The following is a 25,987-nucleotide window of genomic DNA, read 5'->3' as shown; positions in this document are numbered from 1 at the left end:
GTGACTTGAGGAAAAGGTTTTTTTTGTCCTTGTACAGTGTGTGTGTTGAACTTAGGTTACTTAGATTACTTACAGTGTGGAAACAGGCCCTTCAGCCCAACAAGTCCTCACCGACCCTCTGACGAGCAACCCACCCAGACCCATTTCCCTACATTTACCCCTTGATTTCTAAATGACAAACAAAAATGGACCCAGCACCAACCTCTGTGAAACATCACTGGTCACAGACCTCAAGTCCAAAAAACAGCGCTCCACCATCACTCAGATTCCTGCCGTTCAGCCATTTTTTAATCAATTGGCAAGTTTACCCTGAATCTCATGTGATCTAACTTTACTAATCAGTCTACCATACAGAATCTTATGAAAGGCTTTACTAAAATCCAAGTAAACAATGTCTACTGCTCTATCCTTATCAATCTGCTTGGTTTGTTTCTCAAAAAATTCAATCAAGTTTGTGAGGCACGATTTCCCTCACACAAACCCATGCTGGCTATCCCTCATCATTCCTTGCCTCTCAGAACCACTTCCAACAACTTAAGTACTACTAACGTCAGACTCAGGTCTATAGTTCCCAGCATTCTCCTTACATCCCTTCTTAAACAAAGGCACAACACTAGCCACTCTCCAGTCACCCAACATCTCACCCACACTTATAGATAATAGAAATATTTCTGCAAGAAACCCTGCAATTTCCCTAACTTCCCACAATATTCTGTGATACACTAGGTTAAGTCTTGGAGATTCATCCACCTTTATATTTTCCAAGATCTCCATCCTCTTCTGTAATGCGAACTGTTCTAGCTCCTCGTTGTTGTTAACCATTGTTCTTTGCTCTTTGTGTCCACAAGTTTAGGATAACATAAGATTAGATATATTAATTCAAAGTTAAAGTAGGGAAATGTCAAGCTGGTCTGAACAGTCTAAGCTTTTGTCAATGATTAAATGTGCTGTTATTATTTTTTGAGCTTCAAATTCACAAAGCTGCCAAGCTCTCTGTTAGGAAAAAGTCCGTTTTAAGAAAAAAATCTATTTGATGCTAAACAATTCATGACTAGATGATGCCAAAGCCACATAATTAGGGTGGATGTCCACATGTTGGTGGAAGAGGTAAGTTTTAAGCAGCATATTCAACAAGGGAGGAGAAGCTGCAAAGAAGGGAACTCTTAAGGAGTGAATTCCAGAGCATTTGGCCACACGGCACAACTGCGCTACAGAAGAGTGTCAGTTGTGCTGCTGAATTTTTGAATTGAAGTAATTTTTATTTAGTGATGTGAATTTATCATTGATTTTATAGATTTGTAAAATCCTAATTTTGATTTATTTTCTTCATGATGTAGAATAAGTGTAATTTTTGGCCATCATTGTCAGGGGGTATCACTATGACTACCATATGGTCTTATTTATATTGCTACATGGTTTTCTGGAAGATCTGTGCTGTATTGTTAGATGTTGCCATGGTAAAAATCATTTGCCAGCTTAATACAGGAGTACAACATCACCCTCAACCAATCAAAAGTGATAGTATTCGGTAGTTCTAATCATGTATTCTTGTGCATTTCCAGTTTTTGGTTTCCATTGCCAGAACTGGAAGTTGTTGGTCTTAGCCTGTGTTGTTGATGTTGGCCTAGCTAGCAAAATGAATTTTTATGTCAAAGTACACAGGTTTACTATTTTTTCAAAAAGATAGCTGAGTTAATAATGTGTAAGATAGCAGTTACTGCTTAAATTATAGAAGTGCAAATATTTTGGAGGACCACGTTAACTAACAACCAACAAGTGATGCACAACACAGTTTAAACTACATTGCATCAACTGGAATTGCAGGTTGTAAAACGTATGTAAGTGTTAACAAACAACTTGTGAAAACCATGAACAAGTTACTCGCATGGAATATTGGATGCAGTGTTTGTTGTGGAGTGTGCAACTGAGCCTTGGACTTCAATATCTGAGAGATATCAGGTTTGAGATTTACAGATATGAGCTGCAGAATGTCACTAAGATGGGCTTTGCTTAAACAACGTGATTCATGCTTAAATAAATGTAGAAGAAGTTTGTTTGCAACTATATAATCAACATTTTTCATATGTCATCTTGATCAGAGAGATGGTGTCTTGTCCACACTCTTGTAAAACCCTGTTAAAGGGAACTGCTGATGACAGCTGTGGAGAATGTTGTTGGACCATAGATTGGACAGTCCTGATTTAAATAATTATGCTGATTTTTGTGTTTCATATACAGATGGCTGTCCATAAAGGCTCCATCCCATTTACCAGAATACCATAAATTTTATCTGTTACTTGCCCTCCTCTTTAGAATGTGATAGTTTTGCAGAAATTAATCAATAATCATGAACAATCTTTCAAAAGGCGAGCTGATGGGTTTGCAGTTCAACAAAGGTAATGAGTCAGCAAATAAGAGTCAGCAGCGGGGTCTAAAAAATACAGTGCCCTGATGATTATCTGGCATTTGGTTATTGATCAAAGTATCAGATCATGCACGAGGCTAGCTGAAATGTTGCCCGATTGATTGTCACTGCCAAAAGCCTTGTCAGTTGCTGAAACCCTGTCAGCTTGCCAGGAAATTGCACCCTGAAGCAGTAAAAGGTGTCAACAGCTCCACTTTCAAATAATATCATTATTAGACACATTGAAGATGTATCATAGGACATGGAAGCAGCATTTTTCCAGAAAATTCAAGGGTTAGGCAGGTTTTCCCATTCTGAGGAAGGGTCACTGGACCCCAATGTTAACTTTGATTTCTCTTCACAGATGCTGCCAGACCTGCTGAGCTTTACAAGCAACTTTTTATTTTTGTTTCTGATTTACAACATCCGCAATTCTTTTGGTTTTTTTTTATTAAGTTTTCCCGACTGATTGATGAATCTAGACATTGACAGTTGAGCAAAGCGGATTACAGTTGTTCAGCTTGCTGAGGAGGACAGTTTGAAAGTGCATAATTTATGTTGTAAGGAACTTCTACAACAAGTAACAGAATATTGAGATTAATGGTATTTCAAAACAAATAGAATGCAATGGCAGAAATGTACAAGCATATGCAGTGATGGTGAGGCTGCAGATGTTGTACATCAGAAACAAAAATTAAAAAGTTTCTTGTAAAGCTTAGCAGGTCTGGCAGCATCTGTGAAGAGAAATCAAAGTTAACATTGGGGTGCAGTGACCCTTCCTCAGAATGGGAAAACATGCCTAACCCTTGAATTTTCTGGAAATGTCAAAGGCTTTGTGCCCAGAGTACAATATGGAAACCCAGTGACCCAAATCGTTGATTGTTTTCTTCATATGGAGGCTCTCATATCACACAGTTTGTCAGCTGAGCTGACATCTGTGCTAAATGAGACTGTGAAAATTTTGTCAACTTCATCAATTCCAGATGATTTCTGCCTTTTTCAGTTCTTTGAGAAGAAATGGAAGCTAAACATCAATTCCTTTTCATATTGAGGTTTGCTAGCTCTCAAGATGCAGAATTCTGTCAAGAGTTTGTGAACAAAGGAAGAATGTAAATAATTCATGCATAATGAGTCTTAACATGCCAATTTGTTGCAGGATAAATACTGTGTGGAAAAATAGGCCGAATTGGCTAATGTACTTGAATAAACATTGGAACAGGACTAGGAGTAGACCATTCAGCTCCTTCATTCTGTTCCACCGTTCAATGAGATCATGGTTGATCTGTGACCGAACTCTATATACTAGCCTTTGGCTCATATCCTTTCATAACTTTGCATAACAAACATTTATCTATCTCAGATTTAAAATTAACAACTGATCAAGCACAAGCTGCTGTTTATGAGAGAGAGAGTTCCAAATTTCTATCCCTTTTATGTGTAGAAGTGTTTCCAAACATCTTTCCTGAACAGCCTGGCCCTAATTTTTAGACTGAGGCTGCAAAGATGCAATGAAACTATACTGATATACACAAACAAATTCAATGAGTTGAAATTAAACTTCAACTTGGAAAAAAGAGGTAGGCATGGTTCACTTCTAATGTTCAAGCAAGCTTTTAGCTCAAATCTGCTGAAAGGCTACTCTCAATTGTGGACCAACATTTATGCTCACTTCAAGGTCAGCTCGCACATTATTTCAGATCACCTGGGACAGAGCAGTTTAATTGGATTCAAAATCTATTTGCAGCATCTTCAGAAGGATCAGCTCTGCGTTTCTCTTTGAATAAAGATAAGAATTCCTGGTTCTTAGAAGTCCTTACATCTTTGAACTCAAATTCAGAGAGCTTATCTGAAATCAAGCAATAGTTCTTTTGTCATTTTCGACCAACGACCCCTTTGTAAACTTAGTTTCTCTTCCCTGTCACTTCTCAAGAATGAGAAGGGATCATATTGAAAAAGTATGGATCAGGACTTCAGGTAGCTTTTCCAGCATTGAACCAAATATTTATGTTCATAGAATCAGTCTCATAGTTAATTTTGCAATTCTAGTTAACAAAAGTGAAGTTAAAATTGTAGGCTGTTTATGTTTCAGTTCAAATTTACTTTCTATCAAACTAATTTCTTGCAAAATTAGTCCTGATTATGTTAAAAATATTTGGTGTACCGTGAAAAGTTTGGGACATTGAAAGTGTGCCATAGGCTGAAGCAGTTTGGGAAACACCAGCTGAGGCAATAAAAGGTATGGTTGCTCATGATGGTACAATTAAAATTGAGGATGTAAGAGTAGCCAGAATTGCAGGAGACTGGGGAACTTGAAGGATTGGAGTTGGAGCAAGTTACAAACATGGGTTGGGGTGAAGCTATGGAGTGATTAGATGACCAGGATGAAGACTTTAACCTGGAAGGTGGTGATGGACTAGAAACCAGCACAGATCATTGCACAGGTTGGTGTTTGGACTAATTTTTTTTCATTTGTGGGATGTGGGCGCCACTGGCTGGCCAGCATTTTATTGTCCCTAATTGCTTTTGCGAAGGTGGTGATGAGTTGCCTTCTTGAACCACTGCAGTGCACTTGCTGTGGGTTGACCCACAATGCCATTGGGGAGAGAATTCCAGGATTTTGACCCAGTGATACTGAAGGAACGGTAATATATTTCCAAATCAGGATGATGAGTGGCTTGGAGGGGAACTTGAAGGTGATGGTGTTCCCATGTATCTGCTGCCCATGTCCTTCTAGATGGAAATGGCTATGGATTTAGAAGGTGCTGTCTGAGGATCTTTGGTGAATTTCTGCAGTGCGTCTTGAAGGTAGTACATACTGCTGTTTCTGTGTTGGTGGTGGAAGGAGTAGATACATGTGGAGGTAGTGCCAAATCAAGCGGGCTACTTTGTCATAGATAGTGTCAAGCGTCTTGCACATTGATGGAGCTGCACTCATCCAGGCAAGTGGAAAGTATTCGTTTCGGGCTTAAGCCCTTCATCAGGAATCCAGGGTTTATGCCTGAAACATCGATTCTCCTGCTCCTTGGATGCTGCCTGACCTGCTGTGCTTTTCCAGCACCACACTCTTGACTCTGATCTCCAGCATATGCAGCCCCCACTTTCTCCAAGCGGAAAGTATTCCATCATACCCTTGACTTGTGCCTTGTTGATAGACTGTCTTTGGGCAGTCAGGAGGTGAGTTACTTGCCATAGTATTCCTAGACTCTGACCTGCTCTTGTAGCCACTGTGTCTATATGGCAGTTGAGTTGACCAGTTGAGTTTTTGGTCAATGTTATCTCCCAATTTTTGATGGTGGAGAATGTAGTGATAGTAGCACATTGAATGTCAAAGGATAGTAGTTAGACGGTCATAGTATGAATTTGTGTGGTACGAATGTTACTTGTCAGCCCAAGCCTACATATTATTGAACTGGAAATGGATTGCTTCAGTATCAGAGGAGTTGCGAATTGTGCCATTCTGGTCTCCTTCCTATTGGAAAGATGTTGTGAAACTTGAAAGGGTTCAGAAAAGATTTGCAAGGATGTTGCCAGGGTTGGAGGATTTGAGCTATAGAGAGAGGGTGACTTGGCTGGGCTTGTTTTCCCCAAAGTGTCGGAGGCTGAGGGGTGACCTTATAGAAGTTTATAAAATCATGAGGGGCATGGATAGGGTAAATAAACAAGATCTTTTCTGTCGGTTGGGGGAATCCAGAACTTTAGGCTTAGGGTGAGAGGGGAGAGATATAAAAGAGACCTAAGGGGGCAACTTTTTCATGCAGAGGGTGGTGCATATGTGGAATGGACTGCCAGAAGTGGTGGAGGCTAGTACAATTGCAACCTTTAAAAGGCATTTGGATGGGTATATGAACAGGAAAGGTTTGGAGGAATATGGGCCTCCATTTGGTGGGACATCTGATCAGCATGGTTGAGTTGGACCAAAGGGTCTGTTTCCGTGCTGTACATCTCTATGACTCTATGTTCTTGAATTTCCTTCATAAATCTCTGCTTCTTTTAACTCCCTCCTTTAAAATGTATATCTTTGGTATTGTCTTTCTTACTAATATATTGTTAGATTAGCTATGCATTTTATCTGGTCAGCTCAGTAAAATGCTGTTCCTGCCGTGAGGGTTAAATTTAGAGCTATATTTTGAAACCTACCATGTTATGAACTTGGCAACAGGGAATGGCCATAAGGGAATTTTGTTAACAACATACTATTTTGTAAGTCTTTTTTAAGAAAACATATTCACAAGTCACTACGTTTTTGATTTGGCTGATATTAAAGTGGAATTATCTCGATTGAAATATAGTATTGTTACCAAGAATGAAAGTCATAAAAAATTGTGATGCTCTGAATTTTTGAAGACACTCTGATCTATTTTTCTCCAATTAAATTTTTGGTAGGCTGGAACCTTTTCCTTTATGCATGCTCCCAACTTTGATCCCCAGCTACTGAATCTATTTCTCTCCCTGGCAACAGTCTGATATTAAACCAGACAGTTCATAACATGAAGGTTATGATTCAAACCAAGATGACTTTCCAGCTGCACATCTGTGCTATCGTTAAGAATCCCTTTTTCACTTCCATAACATCAACCAAGTTGTCCATGCTTCAGATGAAACCCTCATTCATACCTTCCTTATCTCTGAACTTGGCTATTTCTAGTTGTCCTTTCACATTCTATCCTTTATAAACTTGATCTCACCCCAAACTCCACTGCCTGTATCCTCAAATTACATTTTCCATCACCAAAGTGCTTGCTGAATTGCAGTAGTTCCCTCTCAAGGATTGCCTTGATTTTAAAATTTCAAATCCTTGTTTTTAGATCCATTTGCGAACTTGCCTCTCCTTATCTTTTAATTTTGTTTAGTCTCAATCCTCTGAGATGGTTTGTGGCTTGTCTAATTCTGGCCTCTGGCACATCTTGTAGCTGAGCATTCAGCAATCCAAGGCCTGTTAGCTAAGCATTCAGTAATCCAAGGCCTTAATCTCTGGAATTCCAACCCTAGATCATCTCTAGTTTTTTAATCCCTCTTTGACCAGTTTTTTCACCACCTGCCTTATATATTCTCTGATGTGGCTTTGCATTTTTAATATATCAGTCTTCTGAATTATTTTGAGGTGTTTTGTTACTTTAAAGATACTATATTAAATGTAATGTTTATTTATGTTGCATTACAAGTAGAGTGAATCCTTGGTATCTACTCAAGCCATGGTACTAAGGATTCATTGTCTTCAATTCAGCTATTTGGGCTTTTAATTTTGATTGAATATTGTTATACATTATCAAATTGTTGTTGTCCAATCAAGCACGAGTGATTTAATATACCTGCCCAGCAGATTCTCAAATGGTTTTGTATGCAAATACTATTTTGTACAATGTAGCAAATCCCATTTAACCAATGAGTAAGAAAGGTGGGAAGGATTTAGCTTTATGTGGTGCTTATCATGAACCCAAAGTACTTTGCAGCCAAATAATTACATTGGTGGCTAGCTATTTTTGCTTTATGAAGAAACAAGTCTGTCAATTTATACATAGCTGAGTCTACAAAGAATAAATGAGAATAGCAACTAGAACCACATTCCAATGGTGTTTGTTGAAGAATGAACCTGGGAAATCCCTGTTCTTTATATAAAATCTACCTTAACAGGCTGTTGAGGCGTCCTAGGATTAACCTGACTTAAGTGCTGGGTTCCTGGCATAAATTTAAGTATACAGTCTTGTGGCTCAGAAGGGAAAACATTACCAACTGAGCCAATTTGATATTCAAGGAAAGTTTAGCAAGTATAACCAATATCTGTCACCTAAAATAGACCCTTCTGACTTATTGGTGTAGGACTTCAAAGTAGTCACACTTCATCTAAAATTTGAGTTTAAAGATTTAAGGAACTGTATGCTAAAAACTCTCAACTGAGGAACAATAGGCCACCAAACCTTGTTTTTATCAATTAACTTAAGCTTCCATTCAAATTAGGTTATACAGCTTACCAGTGTTTAGCTGCATTCCCTGCAATGTATGGTAATGTTACAACTTTCTGGTCCCACTGGCAGCTTTCATCTTAGAAGTACCAAGCTAGGCTATCAATTAAATTTTTTAACAAGGTTTCAAATGCATACAGAATAATAATAACTTTTTAGTGTTAGACAGTATGTTGACTTCAGTTTCCTTGAGCATGGAAGAGTTAAAATAAATTGTAAAATTCCATTGATCAATAAGAATTCAACTTTTGAAACAACCTTGTTTCGTAGAAGGGAAGGCATTTGATGTATTGTTTGCAAATCAAATCAAATATTTGGTTTTGCCTCCAATTCAGATGCATTTGATTCTACCCTGCTGTTCATATTAACCAGGGAAACCGATATGGCACCTGACCTCCTTAAACATTTTTCCACTTATATCAAAAAAAGATTCAAACCTGCAAATCATATCAGAGACATGCATTATAATGATTGACATCATAGAAGTCCTGTGATCAAACATTTATATACCTTTCTGTTATTTAAGACAATTCAAAATTTTGTTATCATGACATTAAAGTAAAGACTACTTCAGCCGCCCTCTGCAGTTTATTTTTCTTTTAGTTTTATGTGCAGATTCTTTCATAATTATCCCCACTTCTAGCTTAACAAAAGCTAGAAGCATAACAAAAGCATGATTGGTACGCATTCATGACTCCTCCGATACTGAAGCAATCCATGTCCAAAAGCAGCAAGACTTGGGCAAATGTCTGAACTTAGGCAAGTGGCATTCGTGCCACAGAAGTGCAAGGCAAACACTGTCTCGAATAAGAGAGAATCTAAACATCTGCCCTTGACTCCACTACCATCAACAGCCTGCAGGTTACCATTGAACACAAACTGAACTCGACTTGCCAAATAAATACTTTGGCAACAAGAGTAGGTCCGAAGCTAGAAATCCTGTAGCAAGTAACTCACCCCCTGACAAAGCCCATCTACCATGTACAGGTAGTTCTTCTTTTACACGATGGTTACGTTCTTGTGCAACCCTGCATTTAAAAAAATCGCGCTTTAGAAACTATGCTTAAAGTGTTGGCAATATAATTGCGTTACAGCCAACATACACTTTTAAAGTTTATGTTTTAGAATTTGTCTGTTGTGTTACAGCAAATTCATGTTAACGAAATGCACATTATAACAGAATGTGCTGTATAACATGCGAACCTGGAAGATAATGAAATACTCCTCACTTGTCTGAATGAGTGCTGTTCCAAAATCACTCAAAGCTTGAAACCATCCAGGACCCAGCAGCACACTTAATTGGCACAACATTTGCAAATATTCACTCCACCACTGCAGCAGTGTGTACCACCTCCAAGATTCACTGCTGAAATTCGCCAAGGCTTCTTAGGCAGGACCTTCCAAACCTACAACAATTACCATGAGAAGGACAAGGGATGAGGTATATAGGAACGCTATGCCTTACAGATTCTCCTTCAACAGTCTTGATTTAGAAATATATCTGTTGCTGGAACTCTGTTCCTAACAGCATTATGAGTGTAGCTCCATTAATTGGATTGTAGTGGTTCAAGAAGGCATCCCACTGTAACCTTTTCCAGTGCACTTAAGGATGGGCAATAAATCCTGGTGCAGCCACAAAGCTCACAGGCCTAAATTAATTAGAAAATAGTGTGGTTAACATTCTTACAGACTTTACTAAATATAATTATTTACAAGGAATGGGAATAAAGATTTTGGCTGTGGTTCCACATGATCTAGTATCACTGTCATACTCATTTTGCAGGTGCTCAGCCCTTTATACGCCATGAGACTGCACCTCTAAGTGACCCTAGAATTATGTTGGTAGTAATAACCAGCTGTGAATTATTTTGATTTTAGTCTTCCAGCCAGCGATAGTCCTTTGTGATAACTAACTTTATTAGAGATCAGTCTGAACTTGGTCATTAATTGGCATCCTAATGCAATATGGCATACCAATATTTCTTTTAATAACTATATTTTAGTTAACTGTAACTGTTATATTGTTTAAACACTGTAATCAGATCATCATCGATCTGTTTTTGACAAATTAAACTTTTGGTCCTGTTCCTCATTATGTAGACTAAGACTGGAATCTGGAAGAATAGAAAGTAGTAGGTTATTAAATGGAAAAAGATGGCAAAAAGCTCAGTGGCACAGAGAGTGTCCTGTTACATTAATGACAAAAAGTTAGTACGCAAGCACAGAAAATGGAGTGTTGTTGTTTATTGCAATAAATTGGAATATAAAGGGAGGAGATACACCTGAAAGACTCTATGATTTGGGTCTCCTTACTTCAGAAAGGATATAACATCACTAGAAACAGTTCAAAGTCAGCTCACTTGATTCATTCCTGGAACGAAGGCATTGTGAAGAACAGTTCCACAGATTGGTCTGTATTCATTGCATTTTAGAAGAATGAGAGGTGATCTTATTGAAACGTAAGATTATGGGAGAATTGACAGTGAAATTGCTTTGAGAATGTTTTCTGTTTATGTAGAAATTACACCTTGGAGTTACTGTTTAAAAATAAGAGGTCTTCCATTTTAAACTGAGGTGCAGCCATTTTTTTTTCTCTGACAGTCTTTAGTCTGTTGAATTCTCTTCCCAAATAGTGTGAAGATAAAGCCAATGAATATTTTTAAGTCTAAGCTGTATAGATTCTTGATCAATCAGCTGGTCAAAGGGCATAGTGCATAGACAAAATTGGGGCCAAATCAGCTAATGATCTTACCAAATGGCAGAATAGGCTTGAGAGATCAAATAACCTGCTTCTCTAATTTGTATATTTATGAATAGTCTACATTCCGCAAACCTACATTCTTCGTCTTTTACCTAACATCCAATATAGTCCTCTGCTCCATGTTGAACTGGGAATTTCCCTTTCACTGTTCCAATTCTTTCCAGAAACTATTCCACACTTTTACTCATGGTATTACTCTCAAGATAGATAGATAGTTTTTTTTTGTATATGGTTATTTCAAGATGTGCTGGTTATCTATTTTCTAATAATAAAAGAATAGGCTGTCCTTTCTTTTACGTGGTGTGCACAGATTAACTACTGGTTTGTGCAAGATCACCGTTTGCCCCATTTTTGAGGGCAAATACATATACATAGCTTTTATTCGCAATCAAGACTTTGAGCTGATTCCTTTTGACCCATGTATGAGGTCTTGGAAAAACTTTGAAACTCATTTGTGATGGCAAAAGACTGAAATTTTTGCAAAGAGGGAAGTGCTGATGAATATCAACTTTTACTTGGTGTATAGGTTGGTGTGTCAGACTCACAGCAGGCATAACTCTGTTGAAAAATTCTTCCTAGAAATTCAAATACAACAGTTTGTTTGGGAGATGAAAAGACCAAGATGGCAGACATATTGAAGCGATTTTGCTAATATGTTTTGTTGAAGGTCCTAAAGCTGTTGAAGAGACTCATGAGTTTTTGACAACATGGCTGAAATTACTATCTCGAGGGCAAATATGAGAATAAACACAAATGCAGGTTTTTGTTGCTTAGCACTTTTCTGACAAATTCAAGAGACTTGGATCATTTGAGCCAAAGTTCTCCGTAGAGATTTATCTGAATTCATTTGTTGCAGCAATCAGTTAACCATCAGATTCATCAGTTCCTCCTGGAAAGTTGGCATATACCCTGATGAAAGGTCTGAGTGTTAAGAGGATGTTAGAAGCAGTTGGCCCAGGCTGAGGTACAGGGCTTTCTTACTCTCCTAGATGAATTACACTATCCACCCAAGTGAGGTTAGAAAGTATGGTATATTAGCCTTATTTGGTTAGTTTATAAGATTGTTCTGCATGCTGATCATGTCGTCTTCCTTTGGCAACTTTAGGAAACCCATGCAAACAATGAAATGTGCTATTAGATCATTTGGAGATGATTGTTGTAGTCTTGCTAACATTTTACATTTTAGTTGGAAGGAAAGGTCATCAATTCTAATTAGAAGGTGCAATCTCCATGGGATAAAGGAGCAAAAACATGGAACACTATGCTAAGCTCCAGATTAACAAGGCCATAAAATTAGCAAAACAAATATTCGATTTTATTTCTAGAGGGGGAGAATTGAAAAGTAGTCACACTAAACCTGTATTAAACCTTAGTGGGACCACACTTTCAATATAGTGTGGAGTTCTGGTTGTCATAATATGAAAAGGATATATGGACACTCCATGGAATCTGAAGAATTATATGGTTAATTCCAGAAATGGGCCATTTTATATGTATCGGGAAAGGATTGACAGGCTACCCACCTTGATGAAAGAAAGCTAGTCGTGACGTTTTAGAGGTATTTAAAATAATGACAGGTTTCAATAGAATGAATACAAAGAGAGTGCCTCATCTTGTAGGCAAACGCATATCCAAAGGCCATCAAATAAGATATAAGACTTATATAAGGGGATTCAGAAAAACATGTTTATCCGGCATATGGTGAGTTCACAGAACTTGCCCACATGAGGCATAATTGAAGTGAATAGTTTAGATGCATTTAAGGTGAAGCTAGACAAACATGAGAGAAAAGGGCTCAGATTATTGTGATAAGGAAAGATGGTGGCTGATGGTTGTGATTTAGGTGAGGAAAGTTGAAAGGGAGTTTAAACAGAATGCAAAATACTGACATGGACTAATTAGGTTGAATGCTGTTTTCTGTTCTCAACATCCTGTGTTTTTGTTAATTGGGAATAGGATATGGGCAACACTGGCTGGGTCAGCATTTATACTGATGGGATAGAACGTACCCAAAAATGGTGTTGGTGTTGTTTTAGATGATGTAGATCAAGTATGATTCCATTAGTAATATTATGATTATTGTCAAGCTTGATTAGTCTGTGAAATAATTCTTTCAATTTTGGCACTTTAGCCACCTAATATTGGTAAAGAGTACTTTGCCATTCTCTTTTCCACTGTCTTAGTCAATGCCAAGTGGCCCATCAGGTTTATTTTCTTTCTTGACACTTCTTAGCGGTTGATACTACTGAATGGCCATCCCAGAAGGCAGCCAAGAGTTAGCCACATTACTGTTGCCCTAGGCTCAGATGTAGGCTAGACAAGGTAAGGTCAGCAGTTTTTCCTAAAAAATATTAGCAAACCAGATTTCCTTTTTAGACAATAAAGAATGGCTTTATAGTTAACATTAGATTTTCAATTCTTGCTGAATTTAAATTCCACTACACACCATGGGGGTTTCAAACCATGAGTTTGAACTTTGGAACATTACCTGTGTCTTGGATTACAAGTCCAGTGACAGTGACATTATGCCACTTTCTCTTTGTTAGAAACAAAAAAAACTGCAGATGCTAGAATCCGAAATATACAGGCAGGAGGTTGGAAGAACACAGCAAGCCAGGCAGCAACAGGAGGTGGAGAAGTCGGTTTTTCTGATTTAGTCCTTCTTCAATCCTAAAACGTCGACCTCTCCACCTCCTGATGCTGCCTGGCTTGCTATGTTCTTCCAGCCTCCTGCCTGCCCTCCACTTCCTCTGGCAGTTCATTTATACACGTACCACCCTCTGTGTGCAAAGGTTGCCCCTTAGGTCCCTTTTAAATCTTCCAGCTCTCACTTAAACCTATGCCTTCTAGTTTTGGACTCCCATACCCTGGGGAAAAGACTTTGTCTTTTTATCCTATCCATATCCCTTATGATTTTATAAACTTCTATAAGGTCAACTCTCTGTCTCTGATGCTCCAGGGAAAATAGCCCCAGTCTATTCAGCTTCTCCCTACAGCTCAAGCACTCAGCGCTGGCAATGTTTTTGTAAATCTTTTCCAAACTGTCATTTCGGCAAGCTTTTTGAGTCACTCAGGCTTCACACTACATGACTCAGACTTCCCGTGAACTAGTTGACATGATGAAGCTTCACGCCCCACACTAAGAAGTAAAGAATGGTTATGAAGGAACCAAATCAGTGACAAAGTTAACAATATCCTTCCTATAGGAGGGAGACAAGAATTGCATGCAGTATTACAATAGTAACCTAACCAATATCCTGTACAACTGCAACATGACTTCCCAACTCCTATACTCAATGCACTGATCAATACTAGCAAGCATAACAAACAGCTCCTTCACTATCCTATCTAACTGTGACCACACTTTTTAATGAACTCTGAACCTGCACTACAAGGTCTCTTTGTTCAGCAATACTCCTTAGGACCTTACCATTAAGTGTATAAGTCCTGCTAAGATTTGCTTTCCCAAAATGCAGCACCTCACATTTATCTAAATTAAACTCCATCTATCACTCCTCAGCCTGTTGGCCCATCTGATCAAGATCCCATTGTACTCTGAGGTAACTTTGTTCATTGTCCACTACACTTATAATTTTGATGTCATCTGCAAACTCACTAAGCATACCTCCAATATCACATCCAAATCATTTATATAACGATAAAAAGCCGTGGAACCAACACCAAGTTAAACTGATACTGAGATGAGAACAAAGTTAGCCTTCTATCGTCATGCTCTCACAGGCAGAATCTTGCAGGTCCATTCATCCAGGGAGGATGAATTAGTTAAGCAGGTGGCACAAATTCAGTTTCCTGACTTTGGATTAAAGTTGAGTGACAGAGTCATCTGAAGCTTTCAAGTGGTTCACTTTTGCTGACCTTGATGGTCAGAAATCTCTTTAGCATTCAATAGCTGGCTATGAAACTTCATTCACACCCAGCACACTGGAATTGTGTTCATGTGTACAATCTTGTTAGGCAAAAATAGAAAACACTATTCACAAATCTGACTATCTGAGGCACATAACTAGTGGGGTAGACTTGTTCCTCCAAGCTCTAGTGAGGGCTAACTTTGTCATTGACTTGGTTTCTTCATGACCATGCCACATCTTTACGTAAACATTGAAAGTAGGGAGTGAAGCTTCATCAGGTCACCTAGTTCATCGAAGTCTCAGTCATATATAGTTTCACTTGCAGTTCTTAAAACATTTGCATTGTAAGGTGTGAAGCCTGACTGACTCAAAAAGCTTGCTCAAATAATGCAGTCATACAGCTAATGCCATTAAACTTGACTTGGGCTAACAAGATGTGCTTAATTGAAAAGGGATTCAACCCAAAAGGTTAGGTGGAGAAAAATGCTGTTTAAATGGCGTGGTTGGCAGGGACACTGGAAGGAAGCTGGGATGGAGAGGGGAGAATCACTGTATTAGAAGGAAAGGAGACAGGGAAGAGTGGGAATATTTAGGATGGAGAGCACATTGGCTGGAGAGGCAGAACAATATGGTTTGAATAAGGTGCAGTGTAAAACTAAGGCTGGGTATGGAGATCTGGAGAAATTTGGGATTGGGGAAGAGCAGGAATATCAAGGGGATAGTGAAAGGGCAATAGTCACAAAGAAGGTTGAAGAAAGATAAAGGGAACATCTGAGGAAAGAAGGGAGATGATAGATAAATGAATCAAACGAAAAATTTACAATCACAGTCTCTGTCCTAATTCATCTTGCAAAAGAAGGTCACACAGAGAATGCATAGTACAAATGGGAGGGGATCAAGATTGCAGGGCAGGCTTAATCATATTACCATATGATTATTAATCCAGAGACCCAGGAAATACTCTGGGGACCAGGGTTCAAATCTTGCCAGTGTAGATGGCGGTATTTGTATTCAGTGAAAATCTGGAATTAGGAGTCAAATGAAACCATTGTCGTTTGTCAGGAAAAAAAAATCTGGTTCACAAATGCCCTTTAAGGAAGGAATCTGCCATCCTTACCTGGCCTACATGTGAGTCTAGACCCATAGCAATGTGGTTAACTCTCAACTGCCCTCTGGGCAATTAGGGATTGGCAATAAATACTGGCCTAGCCAGTGATGCCCTCATCCCATGAATGAATAAAAAAAATCTTTGCACATGTTGCTGCTTCGTCTAAACACACCAAACTGAATGCATCAAAACAGATACTGATAAATACAATCAGATAAGAACTCGGTTAAGGCCTCTGAAGAATAATGGTGAAAAAGGTCGATCAACTCCCATCACCAACATGCTATCCTTTTGCTGTTTTTTCCCTCCCATATTCATGAATACATTTCAATAAGAGGTAACCAGACAACTGACCATAATGATGATAGTGGTGGGAAGGATTATTCCACACGCGGCTATGCAGGAGCATTGTAGGTTTGGGGATAAAACCATTGTGCTACAGGCTGTAGGCACCCAGGTAGTAAGCATGCATTAGAGAGGATAATGAAGGCCACCAAGCGTCAAGCTTGAGCTTATAATCACAGGCTTGGAAAGCAGTACAAAGATTAAGCTACAAAGTTCTGGCATATCGTAGAAAGAAAATAAGGAGGTTGGACGTGGAGGATTTACCACATTATATTGAGGATTTGTGAATACTTTTACCCACACAAATTGCCAGAATAAGGCTGAAAGGGTGGTTTGCTTGTGTCAAGGTCTCAAATGTAAACCAAACATTTGTCATGATATTTCTTCATAGAATAATAGTATTTTACCAGATGTTAGCATTGCTTAAATTGATGAGAAGAGAAAGAAGGACGACCTGGCACCAACAGTATCAGAAACTGAGGCTCAGCAGGCTTCAGTGGGTAACAAACCCAAAGTATGTTGAGGAGGGGAACCAGGGTCTTCAACACTATTGAGCAGTGTACCAAAGGCATTGCAGTTGCCTGCACATGAATGAAAGGCTGTGCTGAAGATATCTTTGCATGACTAAGGATGCTGTCACCAACACCTGACATCTTCCTGCAAGCAACCTGGCAACTTGGGAAGCAGCATCATGCCTGTGGCCATCATGTAGACTGAGGCCCATATTGCCTGAAGTTAGAAGAATGAGAATTGATTATACTAAAACCTATAAATTTCTGAGGAATCTTTGCAGAATGGTTGCTCGGGTTCCTGTGAGTGGGGAGCCTAGAATCTCTGTTTCTTGTCTCAACAAGGACTGTAAATTTAGGACTGAGATTAAGAGAATTTTTTTCACTCATATGACTGAAGCCTTGGAATTCTCAAACATAGAAAACTAGATATGTGGTCATTGAGTATATTGAAATTGAAGATTGTTACAACTTTAAATGCTGAGTGAATCAAAGACGTTAAGATAATGGGGAAGGTGTTGCTGAGGTAGAAGATCTATTCTGATGTTTTATGGCTTCCCACCCCATTCCTACTATGTTTTACATTGTTATCTTTCAAAGTGGCATAATCAATTGTGCTTATCAAACTAAATTTCTTCACTGCTATCCTTGTATAGATATTCCTGTATACTATGTTTGCAGGTGGAAATACTGATATTTTAGTTTGAGAAGTTGAGCACACTCTTAAATCATGTAAAAGATAATTTAAAATGTAGCCTAAATTGATTAAATTATTTTGCAGTCTGCTTGAACAATGCATTACAGAATATTGAGCACTGTGCATTACTGAGTACAGTAAGATTAAAAAAAAACAAATTATTTTTTAATGTACCAAAATGAATTGGTTAAATCAATTACTTATGAGATACATTTAAAAATGTATGTCATATAATGGTTGAATGCTTATACTTGGTGATTTATAATAAAAACTCTTTGAATACACATTTTTTAACTTTGCTACATTAGATTGATAGTGACATTTGTACACTTAAAAAAAAATTAAATGAAGAAAACTTCTTATTTCTAGCCCCGTGCAAATCCCTTTCCAATCTGCAGTTTCTGCTTGGGAACAAAGGAATATAATCGTGAAAAAAACCCAGAAGATCTCATCTCCTGCGCAGACTGTGGTAGCAGTGGTGAGTTGCATCATTTATACATCAGTAATGGAACAAATAAAACAGGACTTTTATGTTCAGGAATTTCATTTTCCGGCAGCATTCATTGTAAGATTATTTTCCACATTAACATGTAGCATTTTAAGTACTGTTCAGATAGGCAACCTGTTGCGATACTCAGCAGGCATTTGCTTCATTTCAGGCTTGGAAGCCTTCCTTAACACAGTTCTTTTCACTCTGGTTTTGCGTGGTGGTGTGGAAGAAATCATGAAAATAGACACTATTAAGAACTAGTTGAGTGGAAGAGGAAAAAGCTGAAATTTGACTCCCCTTCCCATCCTTACTCACGTACACTGCCAGCTTTGTACGAGAATATTACAGAATTTACTTATGCATCTTAAATATGTTACTGTTAATTTCTTGTTCCTACCACTAGTTATATTGTATCTGTAAGTCTGTAAAAGAGCCTGCTGAGCTGGAAGATTTGTTTTCAGAAGTTTTGTCACCATCCTAGGTAACATCAGAGAGTCTCCAGTGAAGCACTGGTGGTATGTCTCGCCTCTCTGTTTATAGGTCTTGGTTTCTTAAGGTGGATGATGCCATGCCTCTAAGAATTCTCATGTGTGTCTTTGTTTCATCTGTCCTAGGATGTGTATGTTGTTTCAGTCAAAGTGGTGTCCTTCTTTGTCTGTATGTATAGAAACTAGTGATAGTGGGTTGTGTCTTTTGGTGGCCAAAACACCTAATTGAAGATTTATGCCACCCCATTCACTCCACCCAAGAATTCCTGAACACCATCAAAGACACCAAGGTAGAAGCGGTCAGAATAATGGTCTCCTTTAACGTTACAGCCCTTTGCACATCAATTAACATTGATCTGGCTAAAGAAACACTAGCATCACTACTAGGAAAACCAGGACCGCAAACACCAGACAAAACCAACTTCATCAGCAAAGACAACATCCTCAAGCTGGTGCACCTGTGCCTCACCACCCACTTCACATTCAATAACAATAAGTCAGCGGAACACCTATGGGATCACCAATATCAGAGCTCCTAGTGGAAGCAGTAATGCAGAGACTTGAACAAGCTACCCTCCCATATATCCAACCCAAACTTTGGGTCCGCTATGTAAATGATACCTTTGTCATCACAAAACTGAACAAATTAGAAGAAACATACAACACCATCAACAATATCCTGATTGGCATACAATTCACCAGAGGAGGAGAATGACAACAGACTCCCATTCCTAGACATGACAGTTGAACGTACAGTTAGTAGAGAGTTTCAAACCAGCGACTACAGAGAAACCACACACACAGACCAAATACTTAACTTCAGAAGCAATCAAAAGCAGAAGAAAAATATTTATGCAATGTTTTCAAGAAAAACAGGAATCCACTGAACACAATCCGCTGATTCCTCAGAAACAAACACAAACAAGCAGACACAATGCAACCAACATGTAGAGCCACACTACCTTACAGCAAAGACTTATCAGAAATGACTTCCAGACTACTCAGACCCCTTGACCCCTCAGCCCACAAACCTACAAACATATTAACAGCGATGAATGAACATAAACGATCCATTAGATACCACCAGCAAAATTAACGTCATTTACAAAATACCATCCAAGAACTGTAAAATAAAAACACTAGCAGGACAAACTATCAGGAAACTTGCCACCGGGATACATGAACACTAATTGGCTACCAAAAGACACGATCCACTATCACTCGTTTTTATATACACAGACAAAGAAAGACACCACTTTGACTGGGACAACACACATCCTAGGACAGGTGACACAAAGACACGCAAGGGAATTCTGAGAGACATGGCATTCTAATCAGAACTCCATCAATAAACATATTGATTTAGATCCTATCTATCTTCCCTTGGGGAAAAAAAACTGGAAATGACATCACCACCTTAAGAAACCAAGACCTATAAATAGAGAGGCAGAACATACCACCAGTGCTTCACTGGAGACTCTCTCTGATGTTACAGACTGTGGTGACAAAATGTCTGAAAACAAACCATCAAACTCAGTGAGCAAACTTCCAGATTTATCATCAACCTGAGCTACAAATCTTATCAAAAATCGCTAATATTTTATCTATGTTAGTGTCAGTTTTCCATGTCTGCAATTATTAAATATTAACAATTCATTTCTGCATCAATGTGTAAAAGCTGCGGACTTGGGAACTATATTTAAAGTAATTGAACAATTGTCTTAGATACAACAACTATTTGCAGCTTTTCATTCAGAAATCCTTATAGAGAATATCAGGGAGCCTGAGCAGGTTATATGTGGGAAGTTAGGAGCAATGATAGAAGCTGCTGTCAGATAAATCCAACATTCAAATAGAATATATAGAAAGAAAGGAGGGGTTTAGGTAAATCTGTATTAGTGAGGAAACGTTTTTGAGAAATAAAGACTGGCGATGGTGAAGATGTTGATGAGAATATGACCATGTTCAGCCACGAGAGACTTGAGCTGATTTTAACAGAGTTGGCAGTTAGCCGTCCTGGAACGTGATACCTTAGGCAGATTTTTAAGGTGAGAGGAAAGAGATTATAAAAAGACATGAGGGACAAATGTTTTACACACAGGGTGGTTTGTGTGTGGAGTGAACTTTCTGAGGAAGTATCGATGTGGGCATAATTACAATATTTAAAAGACACATGAATAGGAAAGGTTTAGAGGGATATGGACCAAGAATGGGCAGGTAGGACTTGTTTAGTTTGGGGTTATGTCTCTGTGAATCTGAGATGTGGAAATTAAGAAATATGCCAGAGATTTTCAGGTTATGTGCCTCATTGCCTAGGAAGGAGGAAGAAACTGACTAAGCACAATGTAAAATTTTCCCAAGATGAAAAATAAAAACATGTGAGCAAGCAGAATAATTGGAGGTGAAGGGAGCACTTGGGGCAAAGTGCCTAGAAAAAAATTTGTGGTTGCGTGTTCAGGTAGTAACTCCTATCATTTCATGGTAAGAACTATCTTGAGTCATTTGATATGTGAGTATCTGTTTCAAACGCATCTAAGCAATTGAGTGAGATCCACTGACTCCGGATTAACCAAAGTCTGGTAAAGTGCAAAGTGGTAAAGTGGAGGAATGCTTGTCCATTTGAAAAAAAAGTCTTTTTTTTTGCATTAAATTTTGTGGAAACAAAATCAGAATAATTTTGGTAGAATATCATAGAATCCTTTGAATCCCTACGGTGTGGAAACATGCCGTTAGGCCCAAAGAGTCAATACCAATCCTCCGAAGAGTATCCCACCCAGAACCATTTCCCAACCCAGTCACTCTACGTTTCCCCTGACTAATACACCTAGCCTACACATCACAGAGCACTATGGGCAATTTAGCATGGCCAATTCACATGCACATCTTTTGGACTGTGGGAGGAAACTGGAGCACCTGGAGCAAACCCACATAGACACTGAGAGAATGTGCAAACTCCATACAGACAGTTGCCCGAGGTTGGAATTGAACCCAGGTCACTGCCGCTGTGAGGCAGCAGTGCTAACCACTGTGCCACCGAATTATGGTTCTCTCTGCTAGATTTTCCATTCTCTGTTTTTTTTTAATGGTCTCTGATGAGAAGCCATGTGACAAGCCAATTTGCTAGTATTAACTATGGGAAGAATTAAAATTATTGAATCATTCAAGAGTGGCTCAAATAATGTTGCAAGCTGTGGGAGCCAGAAATACTTCATTACGAAGCATATGTTCATTGAAATAGGAAAGTTATTTGAAGGTATATGAAATATGCATATATAACCTAGATAAATTACTGCATAATAACTGAGGATCGTAGATGAGAACTAGAAGATAAAGTGAATAATGGATGAAAGAGAAAAAGATCAGTAAATTAGGACTGTCTGGAACACTTATTTTTTGGTTTTTTTCTACAGCACAAAACTTTTCTCTTTAGACCTCTTGTTTCCAAGTATTCATTAATCTCAGCAGGAATATCATCTGTTATCTCAACCCCACAGACTAAAATTCTTTCCCTGACATTCTCTGTCACCAAATTTTACCCCAGTTTAATGCTTTATAGTTCCTCTAATTATCATTACTTGTTACCTGTTTCATCATAAGAAATGTTTTGGGACTTATTACTAGATTCATATCCAATCTAAAATGAAGGGATTATAGGTTCCAGTCCTCTGAAAGAGTCCCACAGGTTTCATCAGTCTTGGTCTAATATTTAATGAGTGCGATTCGACAACACAACCATCTATTCATTAACATTCATTGACTATCTAAAGCTGTATAGAAATATAGAGGACAAGCAAAGATTCTTACCAAAGTTTAATCCTGATAGTTGATGGCAAAATAAAACAAACTGGTAATTTGGTTGTCATTATAACTGTGGGAAGAAATGTGACTCAAATTTTTGAAGGTTGGGATTTTATTGTAGTAAAATTCCATGCAGCCATTTTGCATGCTCTGAATTCTCGTCAAGATTTTGTATTTGAGAGAATTGTTTTCCATTGTGTTGAGTCACACTTTGTAATTGGAATATGTAAATGACATTACTAGAGGTTTAAATTTGGCAGATGAATTGGATGTGTATTGAAATATATTGTAATATAGTACTCTTTTTCCATAACAAATTTGGTTGAACAGGCCTCTGCTCTTTGGAGTGTTTTACATGTCTTTCAGGAAAGTAGAGGTGAGGTGAAAGGGGAAAAGCTGCTGAGTTTCTGACAAATAGGTTTTTTCCTATTTGCCTCACCAAATTATCTTAAGGCAAATCAATTATGATAAGGTATGAAATCTGTAGTGAAATTGCAAAAATCAAAATGAAGCTGAAAACCTGTGTCATGTAGTTTTACAGTTCATTTGAGATGTTGGAGAGGGTTAGTTTTATTTTTCATAGAAAGTAAGAGAGTAAATAAAATACAGTATGACAAGGCAATTGTAAAACAATCTGAAAAATTCTTTTTATGTTAGTCATTTCACAAACATAGCAACTAAAATTAAAAATTAAGCCAAAAATGAAATAATTACACGTGACAACAGCGATAAAACTTGATTTCATGTGCAAAAACCAGTAAGATTTGTTTGCCTGTTTCATATGGGAAGTTCTGGCTGTGTACAGAACAACCTTGATTATCCGAACGAGACGGGCAGGGAATATTTTGTACCATTAACTGATTGGTCGGATAACTGATCTGATCATAAACAAAAGAAGCCATACTGAACATAATTACATAAAAAAGCATGTTTACAGAGTTTTTATTTCATTCAATCAATAAAATATGTACAAACACAGCATATTACTTAAACATTCATGATATTTTACAAATAAAAACACTTTTTGACTCGAGTTTGACTGAAGTCTGAAATTTTTCGCTGGCCTTTTTCCTCTGTTTTATCCCAGTTCTAGACAGTAGCCAGCATCTTTCTGTTCAGTGTTGTCCTGCCGTCCAGACTAACCAAGTGTTGTCTCTCCCTCCTCATTAACTGTCGAGCCCTTAGAGAGGGAGAGAGAGAGATGCAAAATACAGGGGGAACATGAGAGAGGGAAGATTTTTTTCGCTGATTTTATTTTCCGTCTTCTCATCAATTTATTTTTAGGGGGTAATGCTTTCCTCCTGTTTATTTTCATGTGTGAGATCTCACTACGATTTGCTCTCCTCCATCAAAAAAAAGTTGCATTAAATTTTCTTATCAGCTGAAAGATATTGAAAACATTTTGTTTGGAAAAAGAGTCGTCATGGGATAACAGGAGGAAAAAGCATCGGAAACGAAAAGTGCAAGTGCACTTTTTGCCTTAACTCTCCAATGTGCGAGTCAATGTTGAGAGGGAATCTTGCTGTTCGAGCTCAAAGCTTGGGCTTGCACATACGTTATTCTTGTGTTCACAATCACAAACCTTTGTCCTCGGGGAGAATAAGTATCGGAGAGCCTTTTTATATAAAACGTAAGACTTAACTCTGACGTCATGCATCGAGTATATATTTGAAGTTAATTATTTACTAAAACATACTTGCATCTAATTTGCTGTTCAAATTTACAAAATGATGCATTAAATGGATGAGGAGTAGAATTTTCCTACTTGAATTGAAATGCAAGTACAGGGACCTTGAGATGTTGATAATCTGAAATTTGGATAATTGACGTTCAGATAACCAAGGTTGTTCTGTAGACAGAGAAACGTTGCAAGGTGAGATACTTCCTCAGAGATAGATTTTGTTTAAGACAGTGGGTCATGAGAGTGGCTATTCCACACTTCCTGTTGGCACAACGAAGACTGACATTGGTAATGTCTTGCAGAAACTGCTCTCTTTGCTATTGTTAGAAATTCATAAATGTGTTGCTGCAGATATTAATTTCATAGATGTTTCATTCTTATTTCTGGTCAATATTTTATGGAGCTGATTCCTCTATAGTATAATTTTTCCATGTGTATGAATTTAAGAACATGTGAGACTGATAGTTGATCAAAATTAGGAAATACGAAAGGAAAATATTCTTGTTGGAAATGAATATTAAAGGGTCCACTTTTTCATAATATTAAAATAAATAGAAACAAGCATTAAAAAAAATTACATTTCATATCTTCCTGTGATTTCATCAAAAAACTTCAGTTAGACTCGAACATAAATTGGCTGTCACATCAGTTATTTATAGTCCAAACACTGATAACAAATGATGATTGCTTTGTTTGACTTTTTTTCATTTATTGCTCATAACCAAATGGTCAGCCTTGACTCTCAATATATTTTTGCAAAGTTGTAACTGCATGAGCTGGAGTTGAGAATTAATTATATAACATAGATCTCCAAAAGTTATGAGAGAAGATGGGAGATTTTTGTAGGCAAATCATTATATGACTTTCATGGATCGACTTGTATTTAAATTAATGCTGATACTCGTTCTGCCTCATTAGGATCAAATTATCTTTAATTAGCTGCACAGATGTATTGGGTGATGCTGTAGTTGCAGCAAGCATACTGAAATACAGAGGTGCATCGATAAGACATGGTAATCCATTATACCTGACGAACAGAACTTGTGCATTTTTTTCCAATAATAGCTTTTCTCAGTAAAGGAGAGATTTAATGAAGTTTAATAGTTACGGTTCAGCTGTTACAAAGTATTCATAAAATTCTTCACAAGATAGGAAGTGGAGGTGATCATTTTATGCAGAGCTGTGTGATCATTTTGTTACTTTTAATATACAATGCATTGTATCTGTATACAGTACAGTACTGTGTTTCATGGACTGGAAATTTTGTTGATGTTTTTAGCTGTTACAATATTACGCATGAAAACATGAAATAAGAATATTTTAGTTTGACATTTGGAACAACGATAAAATCCTATTCCTAATTGTCATAAATATTGATTTAAAATATGGCCAAAAAATAATATTCTCATATATAACTCCAATGTTCTGTTTTTTCATTGTCATAAAATGCTTCCTGACATCAAGTAAAAACATATAGCATGACAATGCATGTATTAATGATAGTTGGCTCTGCTCACTGAAAATGTGAGTAGTATATCAATTGTTTCTTCATCCCTCATTTCAAAAATCAGCAGCAGTTTTCTTTATTACTTGTAATTATGTCTTTTTGGAATTTCAGTACTAGGTCTGTTATATCTTTGTTATGATCCCTCACAAGACTGCAAATTATAATACAGTCTGATTAGGGACCTGAAACATTGTTTTGTTTGATGTAGAGGAAATTGAGATCCCAGGTAACGACTAAGAGAACAGAGTCACAAGGTTCCTTGGTAAACATAACGTAAATGTGAGTCATTAAACTGTGGTGGAAAATCCCACAGCATATGTCAAATTGTTGATGAGGGCAAGACAGATCCCACAGATTGTCAGCCATCCAC

The 25,987-nt window shown here is 37.8% G+C and overlaps 1 protein-coding gene across 1 annotated transcript in view; it reads left to right on the top strand.

The window, feature by feature from the left end:
* kat6b (K(lysine) acetyltransferase 6B) overlaps positions 1-25,987 on the top strand; it is a 210,042-nt gene that overhangs the window by 59,307 nt on the left and 124,748 nt on the right. The window contains exon 3 of the mRNA XM_060854023.1: positions 18,023-18,131. Coding sequence (XP_060710006.1) covers positions 18,023-18,131 — 109 coding nt within the window. The remainder of the gene's footprint in view (positions 1-18,022; positions 18,132-25,987) is intronic.

This window comes from Hemiscyllium ocellatum, chromosome 43 (genome assembly GCF_020745735.1).
Source record: "Hemiscyllium ocellatum isolate sHemOce1 chromosome 43, sHemOce1.pat.X.cur, whole genome shotgun sequence".
Taxonomy (NCBI): domain Eukaryota; kingdom Metazoa; phylum Chordata; class Chondrichthyes; order Orectolobiformes; family Hemiscylliidae; genus Hemiscyllium; species Hemiscyllium ocellatum.
This window is presented reverse-complemented; position numbering and strand designations above follow the sequence as displayed.